We start from the raw sequence: 16036 nt of genomic DNA, 5'->3' as shown, positions 1-16036 counted from the left end.
AGTTCATTAAACGCACGCACACACATCTAGCCACCCACATCTGGTTTCTTGCTATACCCCAGTGCGTATGAGTGACACATGATTCATTCAACAATACACCAACATAAAGCATACGCACCGTTTGACAACATACAACTGTTACATCTGGAAGAAAATACAATTTTGACTGCTACAAAGATGGCTTCTTTGTTCTAAACAGTTGTGGGGCTTCTTGGTGGATCAAAACAACAACAAAAAATATAAAGATTGTAAATTTGAAATTTTGCTAAATATGTTCATGTGTGAGTGTGTTCGCGTAGAGATACCAAATAAAATGTGCAGATGTCAATGGGCCGAATGTACATAAAACATACTTATATTTGATTGTCAAAGTTCGCAGTTGTTATTTTTAGTTTTTTTTTCGTTCTGCTAACTTTCTAATCATTTTCGAGTTTACGCTTAACATTTCTCAAAATAAATAAAAAATGACTAGAGTTAAAAGGGAAAATGAAACGGAACAAATAACGTTAGATAACTCTCCGAACAAATACTATATGTTCATTCATATAACGAGAAGTAGGTAAGTGTGTGTAGACTGTGTGTTGATAAAGATTGTTAAAAAGTAATTTTCACAAATAAATCTGACAGCGGCACATAAACGCACTTTTTCATACAATCACTTACAAACATCTAAGCATAGTCATTTTATTAACTTAACTTGAAGGAACAGAACCGACAAACAGACATTTACAATGATTTAAAATTGAGATTAATGTCATGTTTATTTCTTGTAAATTATAAAAATTGTGTGAATTTATTATATTTTCATTTTATGTTCTTTTTTCTCTTCTTGTTTCTATTATTTATTGTTAATACTGTTGCTGTTGGTCTATATAAAAAATATGTTGTTGTAAAAAAAAAATAAAGAAAAGAATAAACTTTAGTTAAAACTCACCATGTAACCATCATAAGTCCATGAACCGAATTTCATAAAGCATGTCTGCTCATCGAATGGAAAATATTCAACATCGATTTCACAAAATGATTTATAAATGGCAGGAGGTTTCCACACCACTTTGCCGGTATGATGGAGAATTGCTTTTGTCATTATTGTCACTTCGTAATTACCATCAGCACTGAAAATTTAATAAATATAAGTAGAAGAGAGTTAAGTTTTTTTTTTTTTTAAATTTAAAATATAAAATTTCATTGAATACATTCAATTTGAATGTACTATCGATTGAGGTTTTAAATGTTTAAAGTTTTCTGAAAAATAATTTTTTAATTTTGACAAGTGTGATTTTATAGAAATCTTTTCAAAACTGCGACCACTTTTCCAAGATTTACATGTATAGACGAAAAATAAATAAATTTAAGTATGTTCGTTCATATACGGTTTTCTAGATGATATGGCCTTACTGTCCTGTAGTTGCTGTGATTTTATCAGTAGTATTAAAAAAGATTCTTCGTAGACAAATTTGTAATGTCGTTTGATTATATAAAAGTAGCAATAGATATAAAATCGTGTGTACAAACACATACATATATTTTATATGTACATTTGTATAGTAAGTATTAAGTTCTTAATATTACTACTAATACATATTCAAATACATGTACATACACACTAACAGATACGTTCATATACATACTTAAGTACTACGTTTGTATGTCCTGGCTGTTTGCCATCTTTTTACGTTTTGCTCTTAGTTACACAAGAAGTGATTGTAAAGTACAGACAATTTAAGTCTGTAATGTCTCTTATTATAAGCCTAGAAAACTGAAATAACAAAACAAAAAATAAATTTTATAAAACGAAAAACTAAATGGAATGAAATGAAAATAAAATAAAATTTCCAGCAAGTCAAAGAACGTTTGTATGCTGCTTAATTCCAGCAATTAATTTTTATGATGATCTCAGAAATTAAAATTCACTCCAGCCAGAAAAACCGGAGAAAAATGGGGAAAAAACAAAAACAAAATGCTACTTAATTCTTAACTTTTTTCTTTTCAGACCCAGACAACAGACACTTTTTATACCGCACAATATATTTATTTTTTATGTGGACGGATACAAAGTGCAAAGTGGAAGAAGGCATTTGCTCATTACATTATATTTGTATGTGTGAATTTGTGTATGAATCTGTACATCTATTTATGTGTGTTGGAAAGTAAACAACATTAATGAACCCTTCCTACGTGTCATTGTCGTTATCTGTTCTTTACTGTATTGCTTCTTTTCCCTCTTCCCGTCTGCTGGTTTTTCCAAACAAAAAGAAAGGAAAAAAACAAGCGTAAATAAGTCGGGTTGCTGCCGCACTGTCACTGTATGTATTTAATTTTATTTTAATGCAAAATAATCATTGTAAACAAATTCATTTGATTGAGCGGAAATTGATACAAATAATCTGGTTTAATGATAATGATTTTATATTTTTCTTAGAAGATTAAAGTATTAAAATTTTCTGAAAGTTTTTCTTTTTCATTAAGAACAATATAGATAAATTTGAAAAAAGAGATTTGTATCAATCAACTTATGTATGTATATGTTTGTAATTTTATCTGCCAAGCAATTAATTCAATTTCTGGTCTGGATTTTACGTTATGTTTCACAAAAGACATTTACGTTTGTCTGTTTTTCTGTGGTTTATTTTTCATTTAACGGGTATTTGCTGTAGTTTATGTATTTTCAAAATTAACTTTTTTCTTTTTTTCTTTTTATCTTTGCATTTTTCTTTTTAACGACGACACATGGTCTAAAAATATTTCATTGATAATAGAATTAAAAGATATCTTAGATAATGAACTTGTCAACTGCAAACATTTAATTAAAAAAGCAGCAACGGAAAAAAATGAATCATGTGAAAAACAAGGCAAAGCACTTTAGGGAATATAAATCCAAAACTATAGAGATTCATACATGCTAGGACATACATACATACATACTGTAATCTAATGTCCATTCATAAATATAAAATGTTTTATACTAAAAGATGGACCAATAAACTGTCTCATACACATATTGAATTTTAACATGAATTTATGTTTGAGTATAAAATAGATTTTATTTGATCATACTGGATTTATCTAAATTTACCAATGAATATTTTCTGAATTTGATTATTTTTGAGAACTTTAAATTTTGGAAGAGATCTAAGAGATTTGGTTCTTGGAAACTCAGATTACGATGTTAATTAACACATTAATACATAAAAAAAATCTCAAAATATGGGCACACTTATCCATAATCACTTATATCACAATGAGGGTGTGAGAAACAGACACAGAAACATTCATTCAATGTACATACAATCAATACATAAAATCAACATAAAACGCAGATAAAATCGGTTGACATTCAATAAACAAAAAACAAATAAAAATATTTATACAATTTATTAAATATAAAAATAGTTATGTTTAAAAAAGAATCCAAGTTAAACTTATCTACATACACCTACATACGTACATATGTATGTATTCAAATAAACCCAATAAAACGAATTTTACACTTTCACGCACACAAATTTACAGTTACATTTTCGACAAATGTGTATTTGTATTTTACAAATAATACAATACACATGAATATGTATATACAAATATGTATATAAAATATAATCTGGTGGTAAACAGACAATCCCAAACAACAAATAAATAAATATTTTTTATGCTTATGAAATTCAAAAAATGTACTTTAAAACACATAAAATATAATCCAAAAACCAAAAATTTTATAGGAAATATTAGTTTATTAATTTATTACTTTATCAAGTACTTGATTTAAGTTATTCAGTTAATGGCAAAATCAGTGAATGGATGTACAGCAACAAAAATCTTCAAACATTTATTCGTTAAGGCATTTCAGTGTAAATTGCTTTTATTCAGTTGTTAGCGGTAAAGAAAAACTTTTGCAACAAAGCGGTATTGAAAATACAAGCAAACATAGTTTTCAGCTAAAGGTCTCAAGTGTTGAGTAAACAGTGCGTAACAGTGTCACCAAAACCAATAAATTATTGTGCTTTGAGATCCCATTTGAATAAAAAACCATACTAAACAAAACCAAAACTAAAAAGCATCTGAAAAACAAATTCTCCTCTAATGTGCAATTGAAATAGTGCATAAAAAGCACATGCATATGTATACATACATTAGAAACAAACGTATTTGAAAATGTCCCGAGTAAACAAATTCCTACAGCTTTACACATACATACATACATTTGTATATCTGTCATCACACTCAATAATAGCCTATATGGGGACTAGTGTCAAAATTCGACCGATTTTTGCAATTTCTTACATCTCCCATCTTTTATAAAATTGTACAAAAGAAAAGAAATTATAAAATTTTTAATGTCTTTTTAGAAAGTCGTCTTAGGTGGTTATAGCTTGTAAGCACAGATGTACATAAGTATGTATGTATACATATGTAGCTGAATAGGTTTGTGTTAACATGTATCTGTTATTCAGTAAGTGTGAATGAGTTTGAATTAACGAGGTAAAATATTTATATTCATTTGTGCCCCTGAATGGTTTAACATTGTACAGGTAGTTGCTTTGTAAATTTCTAAAATAATAATTTTTGTCAAATTAAATTTTACTTAAAAGTGGTTTCCTGCATATTTTGGTTTATGTTTACCATTTTGCTGTTTACCAGATTTACAGTTACATGATTTTATGTTTCAATAAATGTGCATGTGGTGGTACACACGCTGAGGGTTTACGAAATTATGGACTTTTTATTTCCTGAGAAATTAAAATAAAGGTATTTAACATTAAACAATTTTGGTGCAATATGAGTAATTTCGTGTCAAGTAACCCAACTTTTAAAATCGATGTCTTCCGGTTTGGACATTTTTGTTGTATTTTTTTTTTGCTTAAATGTAAGCTTAGATCATTTCCTTTAAGAGCTTTGTCATTACTTAGTGGGATGCGAGAGATGCAATGGTTTTGAGTTAAAATATTTTTTTTAATATTCCCCTTGCATCCCACTAAGTGACCACAAAGCTTTTAAAGGAAATGGTCTAAGCTTTCCGTTCATTTTGCAAAAATAGGGAAAAAGTAAGTACCAAATATTGAAAAAATCTTATTCTTAAGTTAATAAATAATTTTTATAAAGCCCTTAAAGGAAATTGTCTAATCTATATGGATTTCTTTGGACAATTTTTGCTAGGACCAAAAGGTGAAAAGTTACACTCATTTGAATAAAACCCTGTATGACCAAAATGTCCAACTTCCTCTAACTCCGGCAGATCTTGACCGAAATTTTGTGCCTGGCCTACTATCCAATAGTACTAGCAAATTTCATCAAAATCGATTTTTTGAGTTGGGTCACTTGACATGAAATTGCCCATATATTAACGTAATGTCTAAAATTCTATATTATCGTTACGTTAAGAAAGTATAACCTTTAAGCTTTCGATCACACATTAATTTTCAATTTTGATTTAATTTCAATTGGTAACAAAATTTAGGTTTTTCGTGATTAACAACTTCATATGAAAAATATTTTCACAGAACATTATTTATAATATTAAATTGATAGTTTATATAAATGCAGAGATTAAAGAAAAAATTTCCCGCGAATATAAATAAAATTTGCCACGTAAGAATTTTCATTCTCCAAACCCTAACACGGTGTCATTAAAGCCACTATAATTCATATTTGTAAAATGAAAATGCCATTGCTGGAACAACATACCAAAACACCACCACATTACACCACATACCTATATATATACGTAAGTATGTATGTACGTATATATACACAATAGTATTAGCAATGAATGAATGGTTGAAACATTGTTCACCAAACAGTTTTATAAATGTTTTAAAATTCTTATAAAAACTGTGTCAATTGCAAATGCTACAACACATACATATATTTATGTACATGTGGTTATCTCAATTGTAGAAAAATACGCATTTTGAAATTTGTAAATTACCACACGGCCATCTATTTACCATATTTATTTTTACAATCATTACTTTGTCCATGCCTTTTGGCAAATATATGCCAATGTGGGTCTGTTCGGTTAAGTTTCACTTTGGTAGTTTACTATACATTCATTTGCATCATTCATTTATTTATTTGCCATTTTTACTATTTTTATTTTTATTTCTATTTTTGACAATACATGTTGGTGGCTGTTGTTGTTTTAAAACAATCTAAAATTTATTATAGCGTTTAATATTTTTGTTTGTGCAAGGAATGTGTTACATACATACATATTTTCAGGCTTAACAGATTTCATTGTTTTTAATTGACACTAACGGCTATAAATTATAATTAGTAGAATAATATTGCTGCCTATTCATAAGTATGTAGTATGAAGTGTGTATTTGTATATCCTATTTACTATGATATAAAAAGTATACAATTTGTATAGATTTTTATTTACAATAACTAAAACAAATATTACTTTTAACAATACAAATGTTTTGAAATAACATAAATATTTATAATATTTTATGCAAGTGAATTTATTTACTTATTTATATGAAACATTTATTTCTACACTACTATTTATCTTTAGAAAATAATTAAAATTAACTAAATCCAAAGAGAGAGAGAGGGAGAGAGAAAAGGGAACGGAAACAAAGTAAAACTTTTAAACTATATCAGTGCGCTAAAGTTGGCTGTAATGGCAATTTCCTTGTCTTGCGTTAATTAGTTATAATTTGTTATATTATAATTGGCTTTCTCAAGTTTTAACATAAATTATCCTTCCGAAAACATCAAATTTGAGCTGAGTATAAGATACACTAATTATAATAATTTGTTTGTATACTGTGATACTCTCAACAAAGTACCATTGCCGTTGCCATTGGTACACCCACCACCACTATCGCTACCACGACAAACAATAAACTAATACATTCAGTAGTAACCATATTAAAAGCTGAAACAAAATCCATGGCAAAGCTGATGATGACTAGCAACAGCAGCCACTACAATAATAACAACAACAATGTCAGTAATAGTAGTAGTTGTAGCAGTGATAGCAACAGTAGCAGAAGCATCGGCTTAACATTTATAAAACACAAAAGTCTGAAAAGTAAATAAAGTGATGGGTCCTACAAACAAACGATTATCATTCTAAAAACACCCACTTGAAAAGCCAAGTGAAAAAAATATCAAACAATTCAAACAGCAACCAACTAAAGCTGCAAGAAGAAACAATAAATGAAATTGTATACGTATTTGATATCATAAATATTTTCATACGCCCTCCCACACTTTTACTATCTTTCCCTTTTTATTTATCTTTTTTTTTTGTATTTTGGCTAAAGGTCCGGCATAAAAACTGAAATATTAGCAGGCCAATTTCTTGTTTATGTTTGAAATGAGTTTGAGAATGTATCAAAGTAAAGAATTCCATGAAAATTGAATTAAAAGGTTTCTTTTTAAAAGACATATCAAATTTTGAAGGAAACTCAAAAAACGATTTAGTTTTTATATTCTGTAATGCATATTACTTTATAAATATTACTATTTTTTCTCTTTTAAGAATAAAACTTCAAATGTTCAAATAATCATACAAAAGCATTACACTCATAACTGCACAATTGTTGGTTATTTAAATTAATTTAGTTAAAATGCACTTTCTAAATTCAAATTCCTTTTAATAGTTACGTGAACTCTAAACCAACTCTCATTTACAAAGGAAATTCTCAATTATATTTAAACAATAAATTTTACTTTCAATTGTTGTGTATATTTGTATTTCAAGTGTTAATTATCTTTAAAATACTATTGATTAATTTGATTTAATTCGATTAAATTTATTTACTTGACTAATTATGAGTTAAATGTGAATATGTACAGTATGTGAGTAAAAGTAAGTACTTACTTGTTGTATAGAACAATATCCGGCAACCAAATATGCTCAGAAGGTACGTGTAACGTGTCAACGCCACCATAATCATCTGGATTCCATTTTAATTTGTAGTCATTCCATTCCTAAAAAAAGCAGAATATAAATCAAATCGTACGTGAATATTAAAATATACAACCATCAGCACTGAAAATTACATTTAAATACGTAAAATAGAACAATGCATAAAAATCTAATTAAAATATGAATAAATTATTGAAAATAAAATGAGCACAATAAAACAAAGGAAAAAACAGCTCAAATAAAAGAAAACAAAAACTTTTAGTTCACTGTTTGTTTGTTTATGTATATTATTTGCTTTTTTTTCACACACATACATAAATTCATTTCATAGACTAGAGTTCATTTGGTAAACACCCTACAGTATGAGAAGTGCATATCCAACTTACAAGTTTTCTCTGGTAAATAAAGTGGTCGATATTTTGTTGAAACGTTCACTAAATTTCACCATTGTAATCAATAGTTCACATTTGATAAATTTTGTCATAAAGTTTATGAAAATAAATTTCATAAAATTTAAATGTTTCAAAAATGTTACTTTGATAGCCATATGTAGTGCTTAAAGTAACCGCATGTCACATTTCTGATGAAAAGTAATGTGGTAAGAAACTCAATCGACACATTACTCTCCCCGAGTAATGTAGAGAGTAGGCAATTGAAAACTTATCCTTTGCATTGTATTTCAGAAAGTAGTTATATAAACTGCCGGTGATGTGCACAAAGAGTCAATTGACTTCCTCCTTGGATAAGTTCATGTTAAAGTAACTAGTCAAATAGCTTACACTGGTGCTGGTATTAAGACACAATAGTATGTTAATCAGTAGTTCTTAACTACTATCCCATAGTGCAGGGAGACATACATACTATGTAGATGTGTGTGCTATGTCAAAAAAAAAAAAAAACACACATTTATATATACATTTATGATTATTGTATCTATGTTTGAATAATTTTTATTTTGTGTTATGCGTTGTTCAGTTGTACATACATGCATATGTATGTATGTGTCTATATTGCAATTGATAAAGTAGTTTGTTGTTGTGATTATAACAATTATTTTACATTCATTTTTATGGCGTTAATTTATTTAAGTTGGTAAAATTAAATTTTCATTTATGACAGATAATTGTGCTTAAATAAAAATAACAACTTTTTAAATATTCATCCAGAGCATAAAATACAGTTATATGTATGTATTTGCACTTAATCTGAGAAATATTTTGCATAATTGTAAATCATATACAATGTATGTATATATATACGTACGTTTTAATTATCGAAGATGTCTTCTCAAAAGTAAATAAACATTTTTTGATATACTACTTGAATTGAATTTTAATGATATATTATGTTTCAAATGTTATTTTACTTGAGAACGTATGAGTGATATATGTATGTTACAAATATCTTTTATTTCACATACGTTGACAATATTTGTATGAAAATTACTCAATTTTTTAAAAAAAATTAAATTTAAATTGTATCTTGTAGTGGCCGTTCTACGGGAACCTGTTTATACGCTTTAAAATATTTTTTGAAAGTTAGTTTTTGTCGAATATTATTTTGAATTCTATATTTGTATCAGTTATTCGAAGCTTAAATCGAGTGACTCGAGTCATTCGATTTAAACTGTCATATGCAAATATATTGTTTTATTTTTCTAATAAAAAAAAATGTTATTACTAAACTAAATAAATTAAAACTATGACATTTTTTTTAATATAAGTTGACACTCAAAATTTACCTGTTCTACCCACACATTCGTCGTCATGATTTGATTTTTTAAATTCTGCAAATAAAAAATAGAGAAAAACATGTTTATTGGATTATTTCTTAAATTAATACAAATGGAAAATAAATTTAAATAAAATATATATTTTTTTTCAATTCTTAACATAAGTTGAGAGTTTAAATAAATAATTCATATTAGAGTTCATTAAACAATGAATTTGATAGACATTCGTACATATGTACATTAGAGGTGCCAGAAAAAAATATGAAGTTTGCTTGGAGGGGTCTTGTTTTGTTCATTAGTGTCTAAAACTAGTTAGTTAGTCCTGTTGTGCGCTCCTTAACCAGTGCCACAGGTGGGAATCGAACCCACCACCACCGGTCTACCAGACTAGAACACTAACCACTAACCTATCGGAGGCCAGGTATCTCTTTATACCTCTAACGAGATATAAAATATTAATATCAAAGGTCAAACAACAAAGTTTACAATTTTCCAAAGTCGTATTATTTACCAAAGTTTACACTTTTCAGCCGACTTCCGAAACAAGATCACGTTATCTGATTGGGCTAAAGTTTTACACAAGTAAGTTTTAGACACTAATAAATAAAATAAGACCTATCCAAACAAAATTGATATTTTTTGGGCATCCCTAATGTACATTTATATTTTGTATTCACTTGGAGTAAAATGTCAAAAGAATGCATCAAATTCAATTTGAATTTTTAATTTCGTTTACAAATATTTTTATAGTTTTTTTTCCAATGTACATATGTATAAAAGATGTATCAATAATAACATATCTATACACACATACATATGTATGTATGTATGTATGTATATAAATATAAACATGAATATGTTTGTAATTCATATGCAGCACATGAAAATATAAATATTTACATCATGTAGGTGTCATTTGTCTTCCTCTGATAACAAATAAAATTGTTTCATTAAATATGCATTTTATGTCTTAAAAATTGCTGTTGATGTAGAAAAGGCAAATCTAATATTTAATTTCAATTTTCAAATACTACAAATTTCGATAAAACTTCAATAAATAGGAAAATCAAAATGCTTCTCTTGTTACCGATAAATAAATATACGATATACGCAAAATATATATACGATTGTAACAATTTAATATAAGAATGTTTATCGTCTTCTTTACGAATGACAAAATAACTATTTATTTTTTGTAATAAGTAGTGTTTTGGTGGTGCTGCTGCTAAATTACATACTATTTATGGCAACTTGATAAAATTTACGAACGAAGTTACATACAACATGTGCAAAAAAAAATCGATTTTATTTACGTTCGTCTCTGAATAAAACTAATTCTGCATTCTTTTGTGTAGAATTCCTAACTATGAAGAAAATATTCAATTAATGACTACTACGTGTGCTTACAAATTCAAAGTGCACGAAATTCTCAATTGTTGATTTTAAGTTGAATTTTTCAATCTACTTTTGCATACGTCCCCTAAATCATTCCTGCTTATTTCAATTGTTTAATTTACATACCAAAATGCATCTTACACACAAATACTTGTACAATTTTATTTAGTCATTCATTCATTCGCTTACTCGTTTTATTCATTCATTCATTCATCCATTTATCAATTCGTTCAGTTTTCTTCTTCTACTCCCACTATGAGAGCGTAAGAATGTTTTTTGCTTAAGTATGTGAATGTAATGAAATGCAATAAATTTATTTTCTTGCCATTTTTATTTGTTAACGAAATCGTTTGTTATATTCCCCTTGTTCATTTACGTGTCTATGTGTTATTTATATGTATTAGGGTGGTACATTTAGATTCTCCTAAAAATTTCTGGTGTTGCCAATTATATAAAAGTTTAATTCAGTCTCAAAATATAATAAAAATATCGTTTTAGTAATTTTTTTCATATATGCATATATATATATATCTGCTTTGAATGACGACGTACATGACGATTTTTTTATTTAATTAAATTTTGAATTAGTTGCACTACATTTTGTTTGAGGACCATCCTTATGCATATATAGTAAGAAGTAATAAGTTATATAATTGCGAAAGTTTAAATTAAGGATAAATACATATATGTACATATGTTCATAAATGTCATTAAATATTTATTGTCTTTTTACTCACAAACCTAACACAGGGAGCCAAAATAAACTAAAATAGAAATACTTGGGAAAGTATGCTATTTTTCTGATAGGTATTATCGAGTTGAACAAGAATCTGTTTTTGAAGTTTGCCAAAGATCTTCAAAATCTTGAGACACGGGTAAAAAACCGGGCACTTATAAATCGGTAATTTAGTTGAATTCAGATTCTTAGCAGATTTTTAAAGAAGTAGCTGACGCGTTTATAATGGCATTTATAAAGAACATACATACATATGTGGTTGCATTTCATCAAAGTATGTATATTCCGGGTCCTTAATAAATTCTATGTCTGTCCGTCTGTTGACGCACGACAGGGTCCGAACGGAAAGAGCTGGAGGGCTCCGATATTGCAAATTAGCAATATCATCTACGTTTTCACACAGCCCCATACAAGTGGCCCCTCGGAAACAGTTTCAACTATCACAACGTTTTTTAAAAATTCAGGCTTAGCTATAAAATTAGTATAAACAACTTTTTTTTAATCCAAATCTCTCTACCAAGTTTTATGATGATCGGTCCATAATTCACCCTTAATTTCTATATAAGGTTCCCTTCAGAAATTGACTTTGACGGCGACGAATTCAACAAAAATGAAGGTCACTTTACCTAATTTTATGAAGATCGGTCAATAATTGGTCCTAACCTCCATATAAGGTACCTTTCAGAAAATGACTTTAACGTTCAAGTACAGCGATGAAATTCGACATAAACAAATTTAGTATGAACAAAAATCGCTGTACCAAATTTTATGGAGTTATGCCAGTCTTCAAGTATATCGGCGATATATAGACTTTTTTCATATAAATATGTGTGTGTGTGGAATATCATATATGTAGTAATAATTTGACTTCAACAATACATCCAATATAAATTGTTTAAAAGTCCAAACAACAATATGAGCATTTGTTTTACAATCAATCAGTGGGTTCAAAAAGTCATAAACACGTAAACAATAAACAGGGATTTCTTCAGTGAGTGGACGGTTGTAGGTAGCGATGTTTATTTCTCAGATGTACGGTGAAGTCAACAGCATTCAAACTATGAATGAAGAAAAAAGTGGTTAAAATTGTTCAATATACTACACGACAACAATGTAAATCCATTCACATTATACACATACATATGTATATGTATTAAATATTACGGAAATTTTTATAATCAGTAAAGAAAGGAAAGATATGTACTATGAACACATGTATAGTTTTAATCAAAATTCTAAAAATACTTAGCTAATGGTTCTTAAATTGTTTACTCCAATACCAACATTTCCCAATAATGATTTATATTTTGTAAATGTATTAATTTTTATTCATTGCTAATATTTTACATTGCGTTCCTGGATGGAGGCCGTCTTCCTGACATATTGTTAATTCAATTTTTCAAGGTGTTTTATCCAACATGACAATGAACCAGCAGGAACGAACCGTTAAGGAAAAACAATGGATATAAAATATGGCGAAGAGAAATATTATTATGTTTAAAGCTTTTAAATAATTATCGCAGATACTTAATGCAAACACGAACAAACAGGTTCACAAATAGATTACTGGTATACTGTAAGTGATCAATATGAGGCGACAAGGTATACGAGTAAATTTTTAAATATGTACTGCATACATGCTGTGTATTCATAAGAACACATAGTTTATATATACATACATATTTTTTAGATAATTCATTTATCACAACATTCAGTCTATATTTATGGACACCATTTATACAACATTAAGTGCTTTTGTTTAGTAGAAATTTAAAAGTAATGTATTCTATAGTAATTAAGAGAGGTATTAAAAAACAATTTGATGTGATTCTACAATAGTTAGTTTATCATGAGGAAGTTGGTAATACATACACATGTATTAACAAATGTTGAAACATTTTAAATAAAAAGCTAAAAATCACATAAAAATATACAATAATTTTTGTTTTTAAATGCTTTGTGTCAGCAATAAAAGCATTCGCAAATAAATGAATGGATGAAATTTACTGAAACTGTGCAATTATATTGAAATTTTAACATTAAAATCTATCTCAATAACTAATCCAAATAACAGTAAGCTAACATAAAGTTCTGTATTGTATATACATATACATTAGGGTATTCAAAAATAATATCGACATTTCCTATTTTTTATATTCATTTCTCATTGGAATATTGTCTTCATTAAGCTAAATCAGTTTTTTATCTCAATTGTACACAATAAATATATTTATTTCCATACAGATTAACAACCTTACTATTCATAATTAAATTTCCATACGATTACTTAACTATTTATGTATGAATGTGTTTGTTTATGAATGCAAATTTATATGTAAAGTACGAGTAAATTTTTGTTTTCCATACATATAAACAACCCTACTAATTCATAATTAAACTTCCACACGAGTACTTAACTATTTATGTGTGAATGTGTTTGTTTATGGATGCAAAGTACGAGTGAGTATATTTTGTATGTTCAAATACATTAATTTATGCGTGTATTTATACTAAATGTACCGAGAAGAACTTATGAAAATGACAGTAACAATTATAAACGGAGTTTGAAAGGCGAAAAACATTTATAGAACAACCATATTTAAGCAACAACAACAATTTAAGCTAAAACAAAACCGCATCATTTAATCAAATCAACAGCTATGACGGTGCACTTAATTTTGCTTAGCAATTACTGATTGGTTGGAAAGGATTTTGAATATGAATTTGAGAATGAATTTAATTAAAATGACGAAAATAGCTAAATGTTGCTTTGTTTATAATATTAACAAACACAGAGTGGGGAAGAGAACTCGATTTATTTAATTTTTACTATTGAGTATTGAATAGTCTATCTTATTGTGGAATTATTTTATTTAAGCATTAATTTATTTCCTTGTTCCTTCATTTCTTCATTGTTTTTTTTTTCTATAAAGACTAAAACGGATTTTTGGAAGTTCGTCAAAAGTTCATAAATGTCTGTGATGATTTATAATGGACTATGATGACGTATGGTTGGTAAAAGTTTGAAACCTTAACAAGCCTTTTCATAATTAATAATATTTTTCAAGAGTTTAGTTATTCCCACATACATATGTATACATTGTTGCAAAATCCAACTTCTTAATGTTTGCATACATATACTGATATTCACACATATGCTTTCAATCAGTTGTCAAACTTTCTTCAAAGCCCAAAAATATGTATAATTGAAATGTATAGTGTGAGTATTGAAGCTTGAATTGATTTATTTGATTGATGTAATAAGTATTATAATTTATAAGCGTATGAATATTTCTAAAAAAATCATTATTAATGCTTTATTATGATTTTTATAATATTTTCTTTATCTTTATATTTTCAGTAATATATCTAATCTAATAATAATAAATTGAAAATTTAGAATAAAACAAGTAAAATATAAAATTTTATGTAACATAATGGTACTTACAACATCAATTAATTGTGATAAACGTAAACCCATTTTGACCGTTAAACGATCAGAATTATTGCCAACAGGCCTTATCAAGCGATTGTAGTTACTCAAGAGATCGTCGTATAAACGTTTTGCATCTGGGTTGGCCAGGCCGCCGGTGGCAAAATGTAACGCTATGAACACAGCTGCAAACAGCACGCTCCCCATCTTAGGCCAGGTCCACCCCTAGAAGTATATTAAAACAAACAGATAAAATTAAAATATTAAGATTTTTAAAATAGAATTAAAAAATATTTATATAACTTAGAATTTAATTTGCACCTTAAAATTTTATAATTATTGTTTCTAACTAAGTATGAGTAGTTAGAAACAATAGTTGTTAGTTGGATAATATCCTGCCTAGACTTTTTTTAACGCGCTTACATACAAAGTGAGATTTGTAATACAAACAAATATTATGTACGAATCAGAAAAAACTTTGTCTCTATCTCCATAAAAATAACGTACAAACTTTTATATGTTCATATGTATTCTTATACCTACTTATGTGCATTTTCGTCCTTATAAATTATATTTACTGTAAACATTAACCAACACATGCCCTGTAAATTTGTTTATGTGTAACATGCATATGGAGATCTCTGCATACTTTACATACGGTTTTCTTCTTAAACTCGGTAGTTAAATACTTAAAGTCAGCATGTATCATTTACACATACAATTGTGCTGGTTGTTGTGTTTTGTTTCTTTTTTTTCATTATGATTTTTTGCACTATGAACGAGTAATGTATACTATATGTACAGTATAAATGTTGCATTTATTCATAGTTGTTGTTGCAAGTGTTATATTTCAAGTCG

General features: G+C 27.8%; 1 protein-coding gene across 2 annotated transcripts in view; it reads right to left on the bottom strand.

The window, feature by feature from the left end:
* LOC119601506 (acetylcholine receptor subunit alpha-like 1) overlaps nucleotides 1-16036 on the bottom strand; it is a 78943-nt gene that overhangs the window by 21027 nt on the left and 41880 nt on the right. For both annotated transcript variants that reach the window (XR_005231239.1, XM_037952466.1), the window contains exons 2-5: nucleotides 15194-15403; nucleotides 9624-9668; nucleotides 7835-7944; nucleotides 935-1115 (exon numbers count right to left, since the gene is read on the bottom strand). Coding sequence is in view for 1 of the 2 variants with exons in the window: in XM_037952466.1 (XP_037808394.1) it covers nucleotides 935-1115; nucleotides 7835-7944; nucleotides 9624-9668; nucleotides 15194-15385 (528 nt within the window). In the remaining variant the exon portion in view is untranslated. The remainder of the gene's footprint in view (nucleotides 1-934; nucleotides 1116-7834; nucleotides 7945-9623; nucleotides 9669-15193; nucleotides 15404-16036) is intronic.

This window comes from Lucilia sericata, unplaced genomic scaffold (genome assembly GCF_015586225.1).
Source record: "Lucilia sericata isolate MDLA Ls3-8-SP2 unplaced genomic scaffold, ASM1558622v1 Contig000172F_arrow, whole genome shotgun sequence".
NCBI classification, from domain to species: domain Eukaryota; kingdom Metazoa; phylum Arthropoda; class Insecta; order Diptera; family Calliphoridae; genus Lucilia; species Lucilia sericata.
The sequence above is the reverse complement of the archived record's forward strand: the minus strand, read 5'-3'. Positions and strand labels throughout refer to the sequence as shown.